This window comes from Podarcis erhardii (genome assembly GCF_964252035.2).
Source record: "Podarcis erhardii genome assembly, chromosome: 2".
Taxonomy (NCBI): domain Eukaryota; kingdom Metazoa; phylum Chordata; class Lepidosauria; order Squamata; family Lacertidae; genus Podarcis; species Podarcis erhardii.
The window spans coordinates 70949594-70972024 of record NC_138498.1 but is presented as its reverse complement, the minus strand read 5'-3'; the positions used below and the strand labels follow the sequence as shown (position 1 = coordinate 70972024).

The window sequence follows — 22431 nt, the reverse complement described above, 5'->3', positions numbered from 1 at the left end:
AGTAGGAAGAATTAATGTTCTTAAATTCATACAGAAAGCAGATGGGCTGTCATGAATAGGCACATCATTCTTTATAGATGAAGCTGTACAGAAAAAGCCTGTCACAGAAGAAAACAATCTGCCCCATGTTATAGCAAAGGAGGGTGACTCTTCTTTAATAATATGTTGCTCTTGAATGGATCAGAAGATCAGGCACATTTTTCTATTACTACTGTTGGGAAAATGTGACAAGGAAAGCCAGTCTTAATTTCAATTCACGTACAACAAAATTCAATTTATACTGAAATAGCCTTTTTCACAAGAGAAAATAGGTTGCATCTCAGCCTGGAGTCATTCCAGTTAATATTAAGAAGCTGTGCCAGAAAATGGACAAGAGTGACTTATGAATGCACTCTTTGGGCACAGACTATGCAGATAATGGCTAGAGCTAAGCCTATACTAGATGTGCTTAAATACTTAATGTGCCTTCATGGGACAAACTTGACTCCAAAATACATTTCACAGTTATTTTTATTTACCATCAGAATGTCATTTCTACCCTGTATTTCTCCTTTTTGAAACGGAGGTGGTTTGAAAAGGGAACCTTTGAAAGCCTATAATTTGAAACTCAGTGTTTTCAAGATACTATACCATGCTCATTTTATTTACCTGTGTAGTAAACTTTTACTTTTAGAAACTATTACTGTTGCATCAAGTAGACCAGAGATAGTCATATATTCTCAAGGGCCACTCTGTTACATACATGTTGCATACAAAATCCAAAAGAGCTGTAACTTTATAAAGTGTATAATTTTTCTTTCTTGCACATAATCCTCTCCCCCCCCCCCAAAAAAAGTGCATCTGGCCAATTCCTCCTGCCCAAACACCATAATTGATGCATCTTCTGGATACACCATTGATGTGACAATAGCTGCTTTACACACACACACACACAGAGAGAGAGAGAGAGAGAGAGAGAGAGAGAGAGTGTCCATCCTATGGTTTCATTTTGTTTTTCTCCCTTACATGGTCCTTGGTAACAACCTCTTAGAGTGCTAGTTTTTGTGGCTGTTACCTAGCTACTAAGAAATTTCATGTGAGGAATGCCACATGTGGCTTGTGTCTGGCAGGTGTGGTGTCTGTCTGTTTTGAGGGAGACAGTGATGGCTACATTAACCTGGTAGCATACCCCTACGTGGAGAGTGAAGCCTTGGAGCAGGAAGATGTACCAGAGAGGGACCAGCCACGTCGCAAACACTCTCGCAGAAGCCTCAACAGGTCTGGCAGTGGCAGTGAGCACAAAGAGGAGAGAGCAGGACTGGCCAGTGACACATCAGAAAGGTACCATGTATTTAAGTTGTTTTTCATTAGTTCAGACATAGCTTTTCGGAAGTTGCTTCCCTTAAACAACATTTCACTCCCTTTTTGGCAAAATGTTCCCCAGTAAAGATACTGTAATCTTGTACATGCTCACTGGACATCTATTTCCTGAGATCCTAACAATTATGCAAAGAAGGCTCTCATACTGCAAGTATGAGAATGGTGCAGAATGCCCCCATCTCCTACAGAATTACTCTTGCAAAGCAACTAAATTTAGTAGCCCAAATGCTAATCTCTGTTGTAATCTAATTCCTAGCAAAGCTCTTATTTGTGATACCATATTGTGCCAACAGCTTCCAGGACACGAAGAGCCTCAAGAGCTGGCATTCAGATGTTCCATTTCAGATGCTAGATGGAAATAGCAGCGTGAGTTCTGAAAAGATCACATTTAACCCGTGGAGTCTGCGTTGCCACAAGCAACAGTTGAGCCGCATGCGCTCAGAGTCCAAGGAACGTAAGCTCTACAGTATCCTCCCAAAGGCATAGTGTGTACTGACTGCATGTTGGGGACTAAGAGGGGTGGCTGACTGCCACTGTCATCTGTTTGTTTTGGGAGGCAGTGGAAGAGTGCACCTTTGGGGGTCACTGACACCCTGCCAGTAAACCCTACTTGGAGCATTTTCATCTTTAAAAGACCTACCCTGCCCTGGTAGGCTGAATTGTGAGTCGGCATAACTAGTGTTTTTCTGTGGCCTTCAGTCTATGATTACCAGATTTTTTTCAGTGAATCTGGGGACACTTTTTTTGCAGCAACCAAGGGATTGAAAGACAGTGGCATCCGGATTATTAGTAGGGAGCATCATTTTGTAAACATATGTAGTTTCCATGGCAACCAGATCCAGGTTCCTTGGTTATGGATGGAGGGTGGGTAGTGGGGGCCCAAGGTTCAGCCCAAGCGCCTATCAGCTGTTCCGGGAGGCTTTGAGTGACCAGGGGGTCGGGTGCAAGCGTAGTTTGGGCGTGTGCTGCTTGCTGCTGGGGCTTGCCTTGCGCACACAGACATTGTCAAAGCTGCCAACGCTGTAACAGCCGCCACTCTCTGGGCATAAATTGGGGAACATTAATTAGAATCCGGGGTCATTCCGGAGACAGATTGGTGAATCCAGGGACATCTGGTAACCCTACTTCAGTCACTGTTTTCTTGTTTGGCCACCTCCTGTAGCCCAGCACCAGGACCCAAATATCAGTTCTGGAGTGGAAAGTCTGCTCTTGCTTTAAAAATGGGAGCTTTTCTTCTTATGGTATTAAGCTAGGCTTTCTCTTCCTTGGCTTGTCCCCTGCCCCTGAAGATGAAATGCTTGTTTCTTCCTTTTATCATTGGGGGTGGAGGTTTCATATATTTGTTTTTGTTCTTTCCTGTCTTGTTCTCTTTTTTGTCAGAGTTAAGATCTTTACCAGTGCATTTTCTGGAATGAAAGAGAGGGGACTTAGAATTTCTGTAGAAATCAATTAAAGCAGTTCTAGGAATGCTGAGTTTAAAGAAACAAATTTACCTTTACTGGCTCCTTAGAATTCCTTTTACTGGAGAACGTGGTACACCATTTCAAATTTCCCTGTGTGCTTGACTTGAAAATGGGGACCAGGCAGCACGGGGATGATGCATCTGAGGAGAAAGCTGCTCGGCAGATGAAGAAGTGTGCCCAGAGCACCTCGTCCACACTAGGCGTGCGGGTTTGTGGAATGCAGGTACCGTATAAGCTGCTAGCAAAACTTCTGTTGCATGATTAATAGTCAGGGCTGATACCTGTGCAAGGGGGCGTGTAATAGTATTTGGCAACCGCTTAGAATACAGAGAATCTCTGCTTTTTAAAAAAGCTATGTGTGTAATTTATAATTATATAGTCTCTCTCCCACAAATGCACATTTCTAGTCTTCATAGAGAGGTTTGAAAACTTTCCAGCACTGACTGCAAAAGGCTTCAATATCTGCCCTCTTTGTCAAAGTGTGACATTATCCCCCATGTTCAGGTATGCAATTAAGCGGGGGGGGGGGGGAGAGTGGAGCAATGCTTAGCAGTCATTAGCATAAAGTGGTTTACAATGCACACCTAAGCAGATCTACTCAGAAGTAAATCCCATTGATTTTAATGAGGTTTATTGCAATATAAGTGGGTATAGGACTGCTGTCTTACTTCCTGCTTAGCATAGGGCTGCACTTTGGTGTGTGGAGTTGGTGGCAAATATTACCAGCTGCTTAATAGCAAACAGTCTTGATGTGTCATAGTGAGCTTCCTTAGCTTTGAACTATGGTTAACATAGGCAACTCACCTGGTAGTGCTCACATGCTAGTAAATGGAATAGCGCTCCTTGGGATGTAAGACTTACTCTGAGGTTATTAACCTATGATCCTTGAGGAACCAAGGTAATATTAGGATGCTAGGCTTGGACATAGGAAAATATCTCTCTTTCTCAGATACATATATATTTGAAACCCAGTAATGGGCAAGGCTGAACAGAAGTTTCAACAATCTTGAAACCATATGGGGCTCTCTTGTTCAAATGGGTGGTGACTCCTTGCACAAAAAAAGCACAGAACATCTGCATTGGTCAGGGTGTCAGATAGGTGTCCCTTGCTTTGAGTGTTGTAGATACTCTCCTGTTGGTTTAGCATGCCTTCATAGCATGGATGCTGGTGCCCCCTGCTGGATGGTGGTCATTTGAAATACGTACCTTGCTTTTATTAAAATATCCTACTAATTTTACTGACAGCCATGATTCTGCATCAAGCTGCATTTGGAATTATTTTGAAGGAAATGTTGATTTCTGTGACTTGAGCCACCTTGAGTCCCATCAGGAAAAAAGGCGGGGTATAAATAAATGTAATATTAATTATAATTTTGCTCAGGGTGTTTTATTCAGCAACAAGGGTGCTTCCAAACAATTATTGTTAACACGAGGCATTTAGCCAGCCTGGAATTTTCTTTTGGGCTACTTTATCCAGCAGGGTGTTATGCAGTGTCCAGTTATACTGTATCATATTTAGGAAGGAAGTTGAAGAGACTTTTCTCTTATATGGGAGTACCCTAGCTTCCACCCATATCTAACACTTTGCCAGCATAATGTACAATCTTTCATAATTCTTTGAGGATACAACAAAGGCACACTGTTGAGGTTTGCCATTTTTAATTTGGCTGCTAGTCCACTTTTTCCTCTTTAAGTGTGCTTGAGTCCTGCTCCACTTTGGTTGTTCTGACTCTGGAATGTGTCCTAACCTATGAAGAACCGAGTCCTTGTAATGTTTTAATTTGGCACAGCAGGGACTAGAACTAGTTTGATGCTTCTTTTTTTAACAATTCTCATGATGATGCAAAGGCTTCCATGAGCTACTGCAGAAAAGCATAGCTGATCATTACTGCTTTGTAGCTTCATGCAGTACACGTTTGACTGTTCTTTGTAGACTAATGTATGACTTTTTTCTATCATAGGTATATCAGCTGGATACAGGCCATTATTTGTGCAGGAATAAATACTATGGCAGAGGTCTTTCCATTGAGGGTTTTCGCAATGCCCTCTACCAGTATCTGCACAATGGAGTAGAGCTACGAAAGGACCTGTTTGAGCCCATCCTTAGCAAACTGCAAAGCCTGAAGTCTGTACTGGAGAGGCAGGCCTCCTATCGCTTCTACTCCAGCTCCTTGCTCATCATCTATGATGGGAAGGACAACCGGTCGGAGACATATATGGAGCGCAGGGCAGAGATGCGCCTGAAACAAGTGGACATCTCTCTCCCAGAGAGCCTACAAGATGCCAGCAGCACAGAGGCAGTCAGTTTCCAGCCCAAGGTAGATGTACGTATGATAGACTTTGCACACAGCACATTCAAAGGCTTTCGAGATGATCCCACTGTACATGATGGCCCTGACATGGGGTATGTGTTTGGACTAGAGAGCCTTATCAACATAATGGAACAGATGCGGGATGAGAACCAGTAGCCTTGGGCTGGGCTCCTCAAGTTTGTCCCTCATTGATAGAAACAGACAGGACCACCACCCCTACAGAAAAAGCAGACTGCTGCTTTGAAAATATTCTGTTGCTCCAGTGTGTTTAACATCAAAGGACACAAAATCCTGGACGATCCTGGCAAAATGGCTTTGACTATCCTGGCCTGGACTTCTTGCAGGAGAAACAAACCCCATGGACCCCAGTATTGGGCATTTATATCTAGGGCGTTGCATTTGTTCAATACAGCCCTGTGATCATGTCTGTTAGGAATGTGGAGACTGACCCCATGGGAAAGAAGAGGGGTGATGATCTAGTGGTGTAGATTTTGGGATTCCAGTGTCCCTCTTCCTTGTCAGCCTTCCATCGAGAACCAGTGGTTTGAACCTCTCTTCTTTTGTTTGGAAAGGGCATTCAGATACAAGCTAACATTACTTATGGGGCTGATCAAGGCACATGATTTGCACATACTCCTCTCTGCTGTTGCTGCCCCTGAGCAGTTGTGAGAGACTCTTCTAGAGGGTACAGATGATACTTCATTTATCTTCTCCAATCTGGGCATTATCAGATCATCCCAAATGGGGAAATAAATGACCAAAGGAAAACTAGTGCAGTGCTTTAATGGTTTTGCTTTGCACCCCATTGATGAAGCTGGCCTACCTCCCTTCACCATTTCCTGCACATTGATAGAAACTCTCCAAATTCCAGAAAGGCCCAGTCAGGTGTTCACAATGCTGCCTTGGTCAAGAACTTCATGGGAGAGTTCAGCTGGCTAAGGATAGTGTTAATAGCACATTCATGTTGATCCCTTGCTGCTTTTGTGAAACTAATGATGTTTATCAGGTGCCAACTCCCCCTCACCCCACCCATGCGTCTTTCCATTTTGTAGATAAAATAGTCTCTTTTCCGACCTCGTTCAGATACAAGCACCATATTTTGTTGTAGTTTTCCTTTCTTCTTCCTTCCAGGGAGGCTTCCTAGCAAGACAGCACACTTCCATACATGTTCCGCCCACAATAATAAAATACTTGTGTGGGGTAATTGATGAGAAAAGTAGGCGTCTTTATTTTCGGAAACTGTCCTGATTTGTGGAGGGAAGCGTCTGTCTGGCTTTTAATGTATTGCCACCTGTGCTTGTTTTCACCTCAGGGAGTTGGTGTTTCCAGCCTTGTTCCTCCACTTTGTGACGGGTTGAATGCTGCTGTGCCACGTTCTGGCCCCACATACGTATATGGGATTCTGTTGCATGGGCTGAGGTGTTGGTGGCTTGTAGCATTAATCTTGACAGCATTAGTTCACTGCATGATTAATCACAATTTGCAGCTCTTGGTGGCAGTGGTGGCCCTAAGTGCTGTTCTGTGGACCTTGGAGGCTAGTTGCTCTAATTAGGACCAGGCCTAGTATACACAAATGCACTAGACTTCTTGGGCATGCACTTTGTTGGGGAGGCAATTTACTACCATAGGGAACTAATGGCAAGGCATTAAAGTTGAGCACAATTGTCGTAAACCTCTACTACTAGATGCTCTTGTAATGGGTTAGCATTTGCCCCAAAGCTCCTGTGCTGAATCTGTGCCTCCCTTTTGGGCAAGTATGAACTTCACAGGTTTGTCTTGAAAGTATTGGTTCTTTCATCAAGGAGCTGCTGATGGAACCGCCTCTCGTGCCAGCAGGTATTTACAGTTGACCCAGTGCTGAATGTTCTGAAGGGCAGGTGGGAGAGCAACCGTTGTGCATTGACCAATTTGGAAATTAGTATTAGATATTGCCTCTGTAATGAGAGGCATTTTCACAGGGAAAAGAGCAATGCCATTTCCCCAACGTTATCTTTGATTCCCAGAATTTAAGGGAACGGGTTTGCTTTCTGTTGAGCCTAGCTTTTGAAGTCTTCAGAATGGTTTTGAGGCATCACAATTTTGGTATTGTTTTGGTTAAACAGGATCTTTCAATATTGTTTTGAAGTTTTTAACTTTGTAATCTTAAGTAGCTGGTAGAGGGATAAAGTAACACTGAAAATACAGAAAATCACTCTAAAGAGTCATCTTCTTCCTGTTCTAATGATTGCACCATTTTGATTTTTTTTTTTTCATTAAAAAAAAAATCTGGACCATTCTGAACGTCTCATCATAAGTTCCAGAGCTTGTAAATAGCATTTCTCCTTCCTTTTGCCAGGTTTTGTTTTCATGTTGCTAATAACTGTTTGCTCCGTAAGGAACCAAAAATATTAAAGGACTTGGTTTTGTTGGTATTTTAGCATTGTGGTTAGTTTTCAGAAAGTATAACTGCAAAGCACAGTCTTGTTCAATAGCAATAAGCTTTCCAAGTTCATTTCTTTAACTTCAAGTTAAGCAACGGGACGTGGATGTGACTGTTCTTCATACTTGAGCACCTTGCATGTCTGAAGGGATTTGCCTTTTCCTAGTAGAGGTCTGCTTGCCACCAGCTCAGAGTACAAATTGAACTAATTTGACTAACATGCTCCTCTATTTGATGCAAGCCTGTATGTTGCCTCTTGCAGGGCTGTTTGTGCCTGCATGTGCACACACGTGCTTGTGTGTAGTCTGTTGGTGTTAGAGTAGCTGAAATTGAGATGTACTGGCAAAACTCTGTACGGAAGCATCTAGAGGGTTTGTTAGAGAAGTACCCATGCTGTCAGGGCAGATAAATTTAAATGGATTTCATTGCAGAGAGTTATTTCTAAGCCATCCCTTTGGGCGTGCAGCAAAAATCAGTTTCTGCAGCTTGACATTTGCTTTCGATTGAAAGCAACTCTGCAGAGTAAAAGTGCCTTCTAAAAGGCACCAAGAAAAACATGACAGAGCAGAAGGTATGAACTAGAATATTTGCCTTCAGCAGCTCTCCTTCCAACTGTTTGGTTAACTGTTTGTTCAAACTAGCATCTTGCCAGAGAAAAAGGTCTTGGGTCTCAGGCAAGTAGGTCACACATGTTTGAGTGCATCCCCTTTGCCCTCTTCTGTCCTGAAACAAAAGGAATTGAATCTACCCAAAACAAGCTAGTTTGTCTAATGACTTTTGTACAGTACATTGTCCCACTCTGTTTTGATATATAAATGGGGCAATGTATTTACAAAGGTAGACCCAGCATTTGTTGTTACACTGCAGCCATTCACCTTGCCATAAAGGCACCTGTCATTGGACACAATCGTGCAAACATGCCACTTCCCTGTTCTACCTCATTATCTGTAAAATCCTTCAAGATAATTAGGCTTATTATTTCATTTTAGGGGTGTTGTTACAGAACTGGAAGCTATATTGCAAGTGTCATGAAGTTCTCTAGAATAATTTTGCAAAATAAAATAGCTGAAGATGACATGGGGTTAGCTTTGAGGAACTAAACATAAAGCAACTGGACTATTTTCACCTGTAGTTTCAGACTGGGATGTTGCTTTTTAGTAGTTTTTAGCTCATTAAAATGCCTAGACAAGGGTGAGTGGTGAGAGACTGAGCATACGGCTTTTGTAAAGCAGGTGCTGCTCTGGACGCTGGGTCCAACAAAGCCATTTTGTATGCATTGTATACATTCAGGTCCTCTGCTGGACACTCATGTAAATAATCCTTCCAGTCTGTTCCTCCTGGAGCAGCACACCCTGTTTGTTGCCCTTACAGCTTGCTGACACTTTATGTCCAGTAGTGTTGATTCCTTTAGCAGGACTTTGCACGTACTGTGTAGTTGCCTTCATGTAGACGATGAATCAGCTTTTCAGCCTTCTGGAATACATAGCCAGCTATCTCTCTAGCAATACATAGGAACTGCTAGTGTTGGTGAATGCACACTGTAAGGGGTTCCTTTTCATTAAGGGCCAAATGAGAATTCACCAGATAAGCACTTGGATTTATTTTGTATTGGTGGCAGCTGCTGCCTTGAAAGTGTCTCTTCCTCCTCACCTAGAGGTTATTACTACACTGTGCTTTTTGTCAATAACTGATCTTGCCCTTTCAGTTGGAATAGGAGCCACCTTTTCTTTACTAGCACCTTTGTAGCCTGGACCTGCTGCATGACATTTCAGAAATATCGGCTCAAATATTTCCCTATGAATGATGGAGAGTTGCACTTTGGATAATATTCAGTCTAGATGACCCCAAAGAAGGCCCACTGTGTGTCACGCGGGGAAGGTATTCAACTCTTAACCATATCTGTTCCTGCACCTGAAGGAAGTCTGTGGAAGAAATGTAGCCGGGCTTCTGTTGAAAGAGGCTGAATGTCAGTTTCAATTTCCCTAGCCTAACACACATGCAGCTGTTTCCATATCAATCCTGCCCCTCTTCAGAGGACCAAACCACAAATCAGACCAGATCACATTTGTCTGCCTGCCTGCTGCTTACAGGTTGGGTTTGATGTGTAGTTTTAGGTCAGAAGTACTAGTTTCTGCTTGGGGGGAAGATGCTTTAGCTAGCCAGTTATCTCACTGAGAGTTACACCAGCAACTTGCCATGAACCCTTGGAGTGCACCTGAATACACATTTTGCTGCTATTGGTATAAAATGTGGAGGTGCAATCTGGGGGCATATGCTGCTCTGCACAAGTGCAAGGGAACCTGCTTTTATTGCTTGCTGTGAAAGGGTCACCACAGAATATTATGACCATTTGGGTTTAAAAGAAGAGACAAGCTTTGGTGGTTTCATGGACTGTTTTTGACTGTGGGGAGAGAGACTATAGGCCTATGTATTTTGCTTGTTTTACAGCAAGTCTGGAAAGAGTCATCCAAGTCAGGTTCAGACTTTGGTTGGTTGTATTTGTACTTACTATTGCATGCTTATCTCAGGAGCAAAATGTTGTTTTTTATACTTTGAAAAGTCTAGGTGCAGAATGGTCTCTATGAGAACTGCCAGAAAGGGAAGAAATGTTACTATGAGAGCAGGGAGCAGTACTGCACCCTACAGGAATGGTTCCTATCTGTCCATTTTGACTTGTCTGGAAGGGACGCAGCATTGCATTACAAACTTCTTGTATATTTTTCATAGTCTATTCCAGTGCCATTTTGTTGGGCCAAGTCAAGCTTTTGGGCATGAGAAATAACAGTATCTGTACTCCATACACTGCATCCCTAGCTCTCCTGTTGTGTATAAAAAGTCCTATGTGTATATAAATAAACTGCTAGACATTTAGCTGAGGGATAAGTGTCTTTTATGGGTCTTTTTCACTCCACCGGGCTTAATAACCTAGTTCACATTAATAATTGAATTTATATACCACCCTATACCCGGAGGCCTCAGGGCGGTTCACAGAATAAAATCAAAATGTAAAACCACAAAATACATAATCAAGTGCATAGCCACCCCAGTATGGCTGGGTCCGGGGAGAACGGGTGCAAGATGGATGTGAATTTGACTGCCTAGGGAACTGCATGAGATTACACACAATCATGAAATCTCTGGCTGGCTTTCTTTCACTTTAACATATTTTCTGTTTCTTCCTCCAGTTTTGTAAGACTTTAGGAGATTACTTCTAGGCACTAGTACTTGTTATTTTGCCCTTGGGGAAAAATGTTATTTTAATGGGGCTCATCTCACACAAAGCTGAGTTAAAAATGGTTCACAAATGTCAGTTGCTTAATGTAAATATTTAGTCCATGTTCAACTGCATATACAGCCTTACTAAACTGAAGTTATGTTTGAGCAGTTTCCATTATTATTTCAAAACTTTTTTAAAAAGTTAGTCTGGAAACAAGCTTAATAAATGCATTTATTTAGCAACTCACACCATTAACATTCCTTTCTACTTTTGTGGCTGCACCAAGAGAAAGTGCTTTCAAATTAGGAGGAGAAAAGAACAAAGGATGTGACTAAAGGATGGAAGACATGGGATAAATCAGCTAATGTTGAGCTATTCTGTGAAGCTGGACGCATTTCTCTGCTGTAGTAAGGGACTTTATGGAACTGCAAAAGCATATCCAGAAGAGTAGTCAGAAAGAGTTCAGCTGATGAAACCCCAGAAAGGAACATAAGATACAACTCATTCTTTTCTTGCACTAAATTATACAACCTTTCAAATGGCAAGGTCCTCCAGATCCACTGGATGAGGCTACATCTAGCAGCTCTAAAAGGGGAAGGAAACCAACATGGATGGATTCCTCATCTTTTTCTAGTAGTATCTTTGAACCACTCTGCATACAACAGTGCTATTCCTAAGAAATGTGCCAGGTTCTAGTGCTTGGAAAACTTGTGTGTAGGAGAAGAGGCTACTATAATAACAGCCATCCACCTGAAACAAAAACACAAACAGTAGTCAGTTTCTGCAAAAACACTGCACTCGCTCAAGTTTAAAGAGTAGGAGCTGAGCATTCTCCCTTTCCCTTTGTGAATCTTTCCTTTTAGTGATTCCTAGGAAGCTCAGTGACGTATTTCACAGCTATGCATGTTGCAACTTAAAACCCAGCCAACATCAGAAATCCCTTCAATGAATACCTGCTGCACCTTACTTTTCTGGTAGAAAATAGAAACAGTTGTCAACTAACATTGAAATGCCTGATCTGCACTGCTGGCTGGTTTGAAGTATCTCCGCTAGCACCCACATTTACTGGACTTCTGAAAACTCTTGGTTAGCATTGGGGAACTCCTGAAAGGAAGAGACTGTTGTTGAGAAGGGCAGCAATTTATCTCCTACCTGGTTCAACTACCACCCCAACAGTTGATGCGTCTCATATTACTGCTATGATTCTGGTGAATATAGCATGTCACATGGGATGCAGTGTTCAGCTTCCTGAGAAAGTTTTTTTTTCCTTATAAGAGCAAATTTCCAACCCTTATGACTGTGAAGATATACTCTGAAAGTGTGTGGGCAATGCTTGCAAAAATCTCAGAACTCGAGATTTCCAGTAGCTACAGGTTAAGGTTCCAGTAGATTGCATGGTTCCTTAGCCTACTTACAAAGTCAGGATACATTATGCAAAATAGAAAATATAAAGCAGCATTTGAAAAATAAAATTGCATGCAAATATACATATTTTATGTAGGTAGGTTAAAAGATATGTAGGTTAAAAGAAGGTATTCTTGGGATGCTGAACTTTTTTTAGTGCAGAGTACACACAGGGCTGCACACCATGCAGCCCATCAGTAATGGTCAAGTCCTGACTAACAACTGAGCTATATGGCACACATATTTTTCTAGTCGTTCTACAGCTGGGGTCTCCAATGCCCCCCATATATTAAATGAGGGGGTTTTGCATTTTTGTTTTGAAGCCTGTTTTGTCCTATGTTCATCTGGGGAATGTGTAGGCTTTTTGCCTATTGCTGGGGGAGAAGTTTCCGAGCATTGCATGTTCTTCCATGCAATGGACATTTTGTGCCCACAAGTTTTTCAAGATTTCCAACTATGTCCCTGGGTCCAGACATTTTGGGACCTCTTTTCTAAGCTAAGTGTCCTATTTTACTGACTCTACTTACCAAACAAAGGTTTCCTGGCCAGACTTTGGGTGATGGATGTGGGAGTCAGACAGAGAAACCTTTCTGCAAGTTCTACAGTGGGTTAAAAGACAAAACAAAGTTGGGGGGGGAACCCAACAGAGAAACCTTTCTGCAAGTTCTACAGTGGGTTAAAAGACAAAACAAAGTTGGGGGGGGAACCCTCCTCTCCCCCTGCCCCTCGCCCTGGGTAGGTCAACAAACTACTGCCAATCTTCATCTTGACTTGCAGACCAGCTTGCCTGCATGGGAAAGGGATTTCCAGGCATGTGTCAAACAAAACCTGAACCTAATTTATGTATGTGCCCCTAAGATCATAGAATCACAGAGTTGGAAGGGACCTCAGGTGCCAACAAATCCAGCTTCCTTCTGATGCAGGAAATCTACAAGTTTCCACTCGCAGACAGGCAGACACATACCTCCAAACCGCTTTCTTGTCTTTCCTAGTATCACAAATACAGAGAAGTGGTACTGCTGGGTGCTCTGATGTAGCTGCTTGATGTTCCTGATGCCACTGCAAATCTTTGCTGATGCCATCCAGTGTGGGTAAGAGAGAGAGTTGGCCTGGCAACCATGGATCACAGCTAGGGATCTAGGTGTTGCAGAGAGAGACTAACATCAGCTAACCATCTTGGCTCCCTCTGAAGAATATTATATTTAGTCCCAGCCTCTGCTGTTAGTTCATTTGTCGTAATACACGGGGAACACTGGCCCTGCGGATCTGGGAAAGAGTGCCTGAAGGAGATGGCAATGTACACACCTCTTGATCTCCAGGGCAGAGCTGTAGCTCTTCAATACTGAAACGCAGCCATGTTGGAGAAGGCTGGCGCAAAATCAGCCGCATGGCAATCGCCTGATCCACACTGCAAAGCATCTGAAAGAATTAATGTATGCTGTTAAAAAAATGAACACCTGCAACAACTGCTGACAAGACACTTGAAACAAGACTTATTGAGTCATTGCAGGTGCTGGAGTTCCTTCAGTCCATTTATGAAGTGGTAAGAGTGCTGGACTAGGACTGTTCAAATCTGTATTCAGCCATGAGACTCACTGGGTTACCTTGGGAGAATGATTATTTCTCAGCATCTTCTACATCACAGGGCTGTTGTGAGGATGGAGAGAATGTCTGGCTTTATTAGCTGCCCTAAGAGCACTTATGCTGGGGTGCAGTAAGAATCACTTCATAAATAAACAGATGCATGGATAAGCCTTCAGTTGACTAGTGCATAGTCCTAAGAGCTGTATCAGAAACCACCTGGCCTAATAAGTTACAAATGGTTGGCATTAATGGACAATATATTGTTCAAGAATAGAACTGGAAAACATTTTCAAGGGAGAAGCTCTTGCTGTAAGTTGTATCTTCACCATTCCCTCAGAAGTTTTTCTTAAAGCTAAAGGGGATGTAGGAGTAGCTACTAATGGCACTGGCAGTCCCCATCTACTAAGTAATGTGGGGGAGGGGAGTGGGAAATCTGGACATAAACACTGCACTTATCCCATATCAATAATTAAACTGGTACTTTTTTGAGGATGTTTAACGTACAGTTCCTATAAGTGTGGGGAACAAGAGCCAGCTGTAGTGAAAGTACAAAGGAACACAGGTTCAGAATAAAAGCTGCTTGGTAAGTAGTGCTCAAGGGACTCAACTTTGCACTTTGCAATGAGCACGTGCTCCCAACTGCTCCACCTCTGTAACAGCCACAGCTGAGGCATCCTCCTGTAAAAGCACTGTCTTGAAAAGGGAGCTTCGTCAGATTTTAGATCTTGCATTTCAAGTGCAATATCAGTTACCACAGAGATTGCTCCCTAGAGAAAAAGAGACTGCAGTTTGCCAAGTGAGCTGTTTATAAATGAATAGAAAGGAAGCAAGACACTGGCCTTTCACCTCCAGCTCCCAGTGGAGCCCGGTCATCCTAACCTGATTCCTGGAGAAACAGAAGTAATCCTGGGAGCCTTCCTCTGTGTGGGGGTTGGGCATCAGGCAATAATTATGTAAGCAGGTGACCCAGCTGGAGCGGCTTTTGCTTCCCTTGTTTGTGAAGTTTTGTTGCTGCATCCGCACAGTCAAGAAAGCTGTGTAATAATTCCTGAACACAATTTCCTGTAACTGAAAACAAGGCTGTCAGTTAATTACGCAGCTCCCTCTGCATAAAATAATTATTAACAAGCAAGCAGCCTGTGCCTAACATTTAGAAAATCAAAATCAAAACAGCAACCAACTGTGCAAAGAGTAACAGCAGAACTTGATGGAAATGCTTTTCTGCTGTAACTTCCATTGTACTGGGCTTAAAATGGTGAAAACTGGGGAGTGGGTGCTAGAGCAGAAATATCCACCCTCCATTCACCCCAAGCATTCTATCCAGGACTTGTACCTTCTCGAGAGAAAAGATGGAGGGTAAGCAGTAAGAGAACACAAGGTCAGCTACCTGAGGGCTTTTTGCTGCTGAAGCAATTTCAGAAAAATGTTGTTTGACAATTCTTAATGCTTATGTTGATGGTTGTTCAACTGAACCAGACAACTCTATGAAAGAGGACATTCCTGGGTCTACTGTTTCAGGTAGGTTGGGTAATATTTGCTGCATTCACAAGCCAGTAGCTGTAGTGGGTAAACTGTTTTTCTTAGGACAGGAGTGGCTAATCTTTATTTTCCCATAGGAGCTGAATTTACCCTTGGCTAACCCTCTGACTGTTGGCCAGTGGTGGGTGTCATGAAAAGTAGATGTAGCCACCCCATAGTCTTGTACACATACTCTAGCATGCACACACACATTATACTAACAGACAGCCCCAGCCGATCCATGCAGCTCAACTGAGAAAGGACATTATTGAAACCTCTCTGCATATTAAATAATAGATCTGATGACCAGGAAGATAGTAAAAAGTTCTGCAGGTCAGGGCGGTGGGTTAGTTGTGGAGCTCGGTCATCCAGTTCTGCTTTGGAATATAACCTGAAATATGTCGTCATTTGATTTTGAAGTTCAATATCCTGCTACTATCCTTTATATTCTCATAGTCAAGTAAGTTTATCCACAACTGAATGATGGGTTGGAGATGGTTCTGAGAGATCAGCCTCTTGCATGAGATGTGTTATAAGGGGGGGGGGGGATGTAGTAGTAGTTGTAATAATACAGTGGTGCCTTGCAAGACGAAATTAATCCGTTCCGCGAGTCTCTTTGTCTTGCGGTTTTTTTCGTCTTGCGAAGCACGGCTATTAGCGGCTTAGCAGCTTTAAGAAAAAGGAAACTAACTCGCAAGACATTTCGTTTTGTGAAGCAAGCCCATAGGGAAATTCGTCTTGCGAAGCACCTCAAAACCCGGAAAACTATTTCGTCTAGCGAGTTTTTCGTCTTGCGAGGCATTCGTCTTGCGGGGCACCACTGTAATAGTAATAATTATTAATAATAATAATAATAATTGCCACAAGTGTGACTTGACTTGTCACAAACAACTACCTGAAATTCAGAAGACATCTTAAGGCAGCCCTATTCAGGGAAGTTTTTAACGTGTGATATTTTACTGTATTTTTGGTTTCTATGGAAGCCGCCCAGAGTGGCTGGGGAGGGCCAGCCAGATGGGCGGGGTATAAATAAAATAATAATAATAATAATAATAATAATAATAATAATAATAATAATAATAATTAATAATACCCCGCCCATCTGGCTGGGCCTCCCCAGCCACTCTGGGCGGCTTCCATAGAAACCAAAAATACAGTAAAATATCACATGTTAAAAACTTCCCCTTAAGACTTCCGGGTTGACGCGATCGGTCTAATGGCGGATTCCCTCCGAGCTCCGGAGGGAATCGGCTCCGCTGAAGACGGGTCTTGCCGCGCCGGCGACGCGGGGACCCTTAGAAACCACAGGTGCTGATACCTGTGGACTTGGTGACTCAGTGGGCAACTTAAGCGCCCTCCTCGACAATCGAAGAGCCTTTTTAAAGGCTGCGGAGAGGGTACGAGGAATGGCGTGGTGCTGGGAGTAGACCGCTACTTCAGTGGAGTGAAGCCGCAAGCCATTACCGGAGAGCGTCAACTTTCTTCCCGACATTTGGACTGGAAATAAATACCCCGTGAGTAGAAGGAAATTTGGACTTTAAAAGAAATTTATACCTTTAATTTGGAACGAACGGGGGGATGTGCTAAAGGGAAGTCCGCACCCCCCTACATACAGACAATTTAAAGCAAGGAGCGAAAACCTAAGATCGGAATAAAAAATTTCGTGTCTTTTGGGACTGATAAGAGATTCCATTAATTTGTGAGAACAAGCTTTTATTTATTTTTAAGTTGCGCTGGAGGGAAGAGGTGAACTTTGAAAACTTTTGTGTACACCCCCCCCCCGACCCGGGAGCGTCCTGCATCAACCTAGCGTGAAAGAACAGGAGTTTGACAGCTGTCAATTGAGCTGTCAAACGGCTGGATCAAGATAAGAACTGTATTACGTTATATCTCTCTGATTTAAAGGTGTTACATTTAACTAGAAGTGGTTGGAAACAAAGTAAATAACAAGGTATAAGACTGTTGGCAAAGAACTCTAACAATGGCAATCCCCCTAGGGGGAACCAGTGACACTACAATGGCTGCAGAAGGAAAATTACTAGCACAAATAGAAAGAGCCTTTTTTCTCGTGGGAACTTTACAAGAGCAAGCCATGGCTATGGACAAACAACTCACGACCTTGATCGCTAAAACAAGCAATCTTGCTGATGGAACTAAGGATCTGACTCTGAAAGATTCTGCAGCTGAAACAGAAAAGATATCTTTGGAGCTGGTGGAAAAGGAGGCTGGAGGGGGAAAAGTACAGATAAAAATTTTTGAACAGGAGCTTTTGCAGTCAGGGAACAGAGAAGTTTTTTGGATTACAAACCATGAGAAGAGAAAAGCAAAGGAGGAAGCCATTGGACACTATGGAACATGGGAAGTTAAAAGAGTAAAGAAACATAACTGGGACTTCCTCCTCTTTTCTGGCTTGGATGACTTTGAAATTCGGGGACCCCTGGCAGAACCCTGGCAGCAAGCTTTTCCAATTAGGTTTGATTCGAGAAAAGATGAAGTGACTGTGACAGACATCCCTCGAGATCTGAAGACCAACAAAAAAGACTACCAACAGAACAGACAGAGAGAGACTGAAAGAGACTTAAAGGCCTCTGATGTGAGGAATCCGGGCTAGGAGTTTCATGGGAGGACAGCTATTTGGGAAGGGACAGATACCTGGGCAGGGAGGAAGGGGGAAAAACAGAATTCAAAAATTTTATGATTTTGGGGTTTTATAATTTTGATTTATATTTTAATATAAAAAAGGGAAATTTATGGTATAAGAACCTTGATCGATCTTAGATAAAGGATCTAATGTATATAAGTGAATGGGACAATAAATTGGGCCTAACAGAAAGAATTAAGTCTAAACATAATAAGAATAGGGTTAAGGAGAGAAACAAGAACTTGCTGAATCAAATATGGAAATTGGGATGTATGGGGGGGTGGGGGGAAGTCAGGGAAAGTAAGGATATGAAAATATTCATGTGTGGGGTTTTTTTTGTTTTTTTTTTTGTATGTGTTGTTATAAAATGTGAAAATCCAATAAAAATTTAATGGAAAAAAAATAAAAAACAACAAAAAACCAAAAAAACAACAAAACAACTTCCCCTTAAGATGTCTTCTGAATGTCAGGTAGTTGTTTATGACAAGTCAAGTCACACTTGTGGCAATTATTATTATTATTATTATTATTATTATTATACCAGCACTACTCTGCCAACAGACTAGGTGGCAGTGGGGAGACATGTTCTCAGTAATACTTCCTCTGCTTTGCTGATCTAATGTTCACCCAACTGCTGTTTTCCCCCTGAACTTTAGCAGTGGAGTCACTGGGGGTGGGGGTCTTGTGCAAATCAGTGTCTCAGCATCAATTCCACATCTACACTGTGAAAGGCAGGGACCAATTTCACAAGCTTATTAGGAAAATAAGGAGTGACAGGTATCACTCCTGAACATGAAGTCAGATTGAGTGCTATGAAGAAGGGAGGATGGAAGCATCTCTGTGTCCCTGAGGGCCTTCCTAAGTCATTTGCTGTACAATACATCTGTTATGACATTTGCTCCACTCGAACTCCCCTGCCTGTATGGTTTTTTAAAAAAATGACATTTCCCCCGTAATATTTTGTCACTGGGAAAATGAGGTTTCCTCTCCCTCTACTATCACCATTGAGTGCTGTGTAATATGCAGGGGGGGGGGCTGCTAAGATGAGCAGGGCCGTAAGCTTGATGGATGAAAGAGAGCGAGAGAGACCACGTTTTGGGCGCAGAAGATCCAGGATCCACCGGAATCTCCAACGGAAAAAATCTTCAGCTTCTCGCTCCCTACTGAGGGACACGAAGGAAAAGTCGGACCAAGATGGGACTTCGGGAGGCTGAAGGCGCCCCTCGCACTTACGAAGAAGGGCCGGCGGCGAGGCAGCAGCACGTCGATCACTGACGCACCGGATTGCCAGGACCACATTTGCCCGTCCACCTGCGCGGCGACCGCGTTTCTGACGGTGCACTGAGCAGCCTCGCGCGCCATGGCCCCTGCGAAAGCCGCCTTGGCCCCGCTTGCTTCCTTCCCTCCCGCCTCGCCGCCTCCACGGCCAAAATGGCGGCAGCGGGTGCGCCTGCCCACCCAGTGGCCTCTTGGGGGGGGGGCTGCGCCCTTAAAACCCCTACACTTAGGGGGTGGGGGGGAGCGTTCTAGGAGCGCGCGAAACTCTCGTCCACAAACGAGCCCTGATCTGGGAAAGGAGGACGTGACGCGAAGGCGTTCGAAATCTCCATGGAAACGACCGCGGTTCGGTCCTTTGTCCGGGAAGGGACAGTAGGCCGGAAAGGCTATTGGAGGTTGCGGGGAATTTCCGCCCGCCTATCAGGTTGCGGTGTTCGAAGTGCGGAAGCGCGAGCCGGCGCTCCTTTTACCTGGGGGGAGGGGGAATGGGCGGAAGGATACAGCGCTATTCGAATTCTCAGTACAGTACAGTAAATACGGTTTGAATTGCGCTCTTTGAAGCGGCATTTTATGAGGAGTTTTTATTCGTTTACTCAGGAGAATGTATAAACCGCTTAATAATAATATAAATCCTCTAAGCGGTGGACATAAAAACAAAAAGACTTATCAATAAAAAACAGATAAAATAAGCAAATATATGTGCTTGGATAGGCTTTCACATATTAGCGTATGTTACACAATTACTGAGTTCAGTGTTAGGGTAATTTATTTTGGAAGGTGGCTTTTTGGGGAATTTTTTAGTCACACAAAACAACCCTCACTCGCAAATCTTGCCCCACCCCATTCTAACTGGGCAATGGCAAGCTCTGCTTCTGCACACAGGTTTTTTGTGTGCTTTTCTGGCTGCTAAAGGATCCTTGGGAATCCTCTGCTTGAGACTGTGGAAAGCTATGCAGAACGAACAGTTCTGGACAGCAGACCAATGGCCTGAATGAACATAAAGACAGTTTTATAGAAAGTAGGGTTATGGCACAATCTGTCAACCTTTAACATGGTGCAAAACTCACTGCTGTTGCTGCCACTAACATGGCTACTGGAATGCGTCACTGAAGTACTGTGGACTGTTCTTTCTATCCCAGGAAAGGCTGGCAGTGAAGCTGCATGAGGAGGAGGAGGAAGGAAAGCATGTTAAGTATTTGTGTAGGAGGAGGGAAAAAGAACTTCCCAGAGATGTCTGCTTTGTTAAAGGCCAACGAGACATTGCAGTCCTTCAGCTGGAACAGTAATTTGCACTTCTGAAACCCAAAGCACCTTATTTCAAAGATGATGAGATACATTAGACTACTGCAATGCACTTTGCATGGGGCTACACTTGAAAAAGTGTCTGGAAACAACTTTAGTGCAGATTGCCACTGGCTGGCTGTTGTATGGAATAGTAAGCGGGGAATCGTACCAACCCCATTTTCAGAGCTAGCTGTTGGTTAAAGGGATCATGACTAGTGTACATGAGTACTAGTGTACTCTACATTACTTGGGACTAAAGTACTTGAAGGAGTAAAATCCAGCCCAGAGTTTGCAATCAGAGGAAGAGGCCCTGTTCAATATCCCATCGGTGAGAGTGACAAGGAGGATAGCAGAATGAGCAGGGTGCTCCTGATGGCGGTGCCCTGTTTATGGAACGCCACCTCCCAGGGGAAATCAGGCAAGCCCCCACTCTGGTCACAATCACATGAATTTTAAAAACTCTTTTTATTTGCCCAGACCTTTCAGAGGTAGTTTTATGATACATTTTTGTATTGAAAGTATTAACAGATGTCGTTTAATGCTGTTTTGATTTTTGTTTTAACTTTTATTATGATTCATATTTTTATGCCATTAGTTGTCTTGGGCTCCCTTTTGGGAGGAAGAACTGACTATAAATTTGATGAAGTAAAATTACACTTCATTCCCAGTTAACTAAACACTGCTTATTAGAACATCATATGTAATAAATAGGGGCCCTGATCCATCTAGAACAGGGTTGAAGAACCCCAGGAGCAGAACTTGGCCCTCTAAGTCTGTCTGGTCCTTGTGATTCTCCTAAGGCTACAACCCCTTCCCAGACACAGCTACAACTGTGCCAGCTTTGCATCTCCCTTGAGTGGTTTTGCTTGGCTGGAATGTGTCCTTGAACTCCATGAGCATAACCAGGATTTTTGTCGGGGGGCAGACTTTTGTTAGGTGGCACAACCTTATATTTTTATTGAATTGTAGTGGTTTTTTAGTGATGGGGGAAGCTGCCCCCCCTTCCCCCCTTGGCTATGACCATGCTGATAATGCATCTTGCTCGCTTAGATGGAAGACAGAAGTGTGCATGTGTGATTGTGCGTAGAAACTAGCCTGTGGTAAAAAGATGATGTTTACATTCATTGCTCTACCCCATTTGCCTCTGCCCCTCATCGAGCACTGTTGTGTGTGCCCCCGCCCCACCCCGCCCCGCCCCGCCCCGCCAAGTTGCCCAGAAGGGAATGAAACTCTGCAGCTGAAAATGGTTCTCAACCTCTGATCTAGGAGTTGATGGTTTTCAGAAGCATTGTTTACTGCACTTTTGCCAAGTGGATGAGAAATGGGTGCCGTGTGCACAAGTACCCATGCTGATTTAGCAGCCAGGTCTTTTTTCTTGTTTTCTTTTGAAGCTGACAAAAAAATTGTCCTGAACCCCTGGCCTACCTGGCAGCAAGTCAGTATGTCAAGTCCAAGGTCCAAAAGTCAGGAAATGCAGTCCAGGGTCCAGGGTCAAGTCTGAAGTCCAGCAGTCAGGATACAGTCCAGAGTCAAAGCACAATCCCATAGAGGTCCATCAACATGGGCAGTTGAGCAGACACAGCACCTCAGCTCTGCTTGCTTTTTGTACTTTACATGTTGATTGCAGCATCTGGCTTGATGAGGCATTCGACCTTCACCTGTTCCAAGCCTATTCCAACTGATGAATAACACACCTCCTCCCAGAGCTAGCGAGCCCCACCTGGCCAGCTAGTGAGCTGGGCTGTGGGCCCTTGCCTGCCTCAGCCTCCTGGAGTGCCACTCCTGCTGCTCCCGATGCCTCAGAGCCCACCGTGTTCGTGGAGACTGGGCCCCCTCTGGCTTTGGCAATGGGTTCTGCTACTCTGGTTCCTGTGCATTGACTTCCATGCCTTCACCATCCTTCATCACCCTGTGAGTACTTACTTCCCCATCCCCTGCTTGCCCTGGTATGT

At 43.5% G+C, this 22431-nt stretch overlaps 2 protein-coding genes and 1 long non-coding RNA gene across 10 annotated transcripts in view; 1 reads left to right on the top strand and 2 right to left on the bottom strand.

The window, feature by feature from the left end:
• Positions 1 to 10424, top strand: part of IP6K1 (inositol hexakisphosphate kinase 1) — a 29167-nt gene extending 18743 nt beyond the window's left edge. For all 3 annotated transcript variants that reach the window (XM_081851224.1, XM_081851223.1, XM_081851225.1), the window contains exons 3-6: positions 1110 to 1320; positions 1653 to 1825; positions 2870 to 3045; positions 4784 to 10424. In XM_081851224.1, the coding sequence (XP_081707350.1) occupies positions 1110 to 1320; positions 1653 to 1825; positions 2870 to 3045; positions 4784 to 5290 (1067 nt within the window). In that variant the 3' untranslated portion in view covers positions 5291 to 10424. The remainder of the gene's footprint in view (positions 1 to 1109; positions 1321 to 1652; positions 1826 to 2869; positions 3046 to 4783) is intronic.
• A 559-nt stretch (positions 10425 to 10983) lies between these two features.
• Positions 10984 to 19633, bottom strand: LOC309335932 (nicolin-1-like). Of its 6 annotated transcripts, none has more exons than XM_081851241.1 (7): positions 19151 to 19633; positions 14638 to 14826; positions 13480 to 13593; positions 13139 to 13311; positions 12702 to 12773; positions 11774 to 11874; positions 10984 to 11520 (listed from the first exon to the last, which is right to left on the bottom strand). In XM_081851241.1, exons 1-6 carry the CDS (start codon positions 19277 to 19279, stop codon positions 11820 to 11822), a joined length of 732 nt encoding a protein of 243 aa, XP_081707367.1. In that variant the 5' UTR covers positions 19280 to 19633; the 3' UTR covers positions 10984 to 11520; positions 11774 to 11819. The 6 variants fall into 6 exon arrangements, with proteins under 6 accessions (XP_081707367.1, XP_081707368.1, XP_081707366.1 ...); XM_081851242.1 differs by having other exon boundaries at positions 10984 to 11195; XM_081851240.1 differs by lacking the exon at positions 11774 to 11874.
• LOC309335939 lies at positions 15846 to 19144 on the bottom strand. The gene is made up of 2 exons (XR_014153814.1): positions 18465 to 19144; positions 15846 to 16167 (listed from the first exon to the last, which is right to left on the bottom strand). It is a non-coding gene; the product is annotated as an uncharacterized lncRNA (long non-coding RNA).
• Positions 19634 to 22431: the final 2798 nt, after the last annotated feature.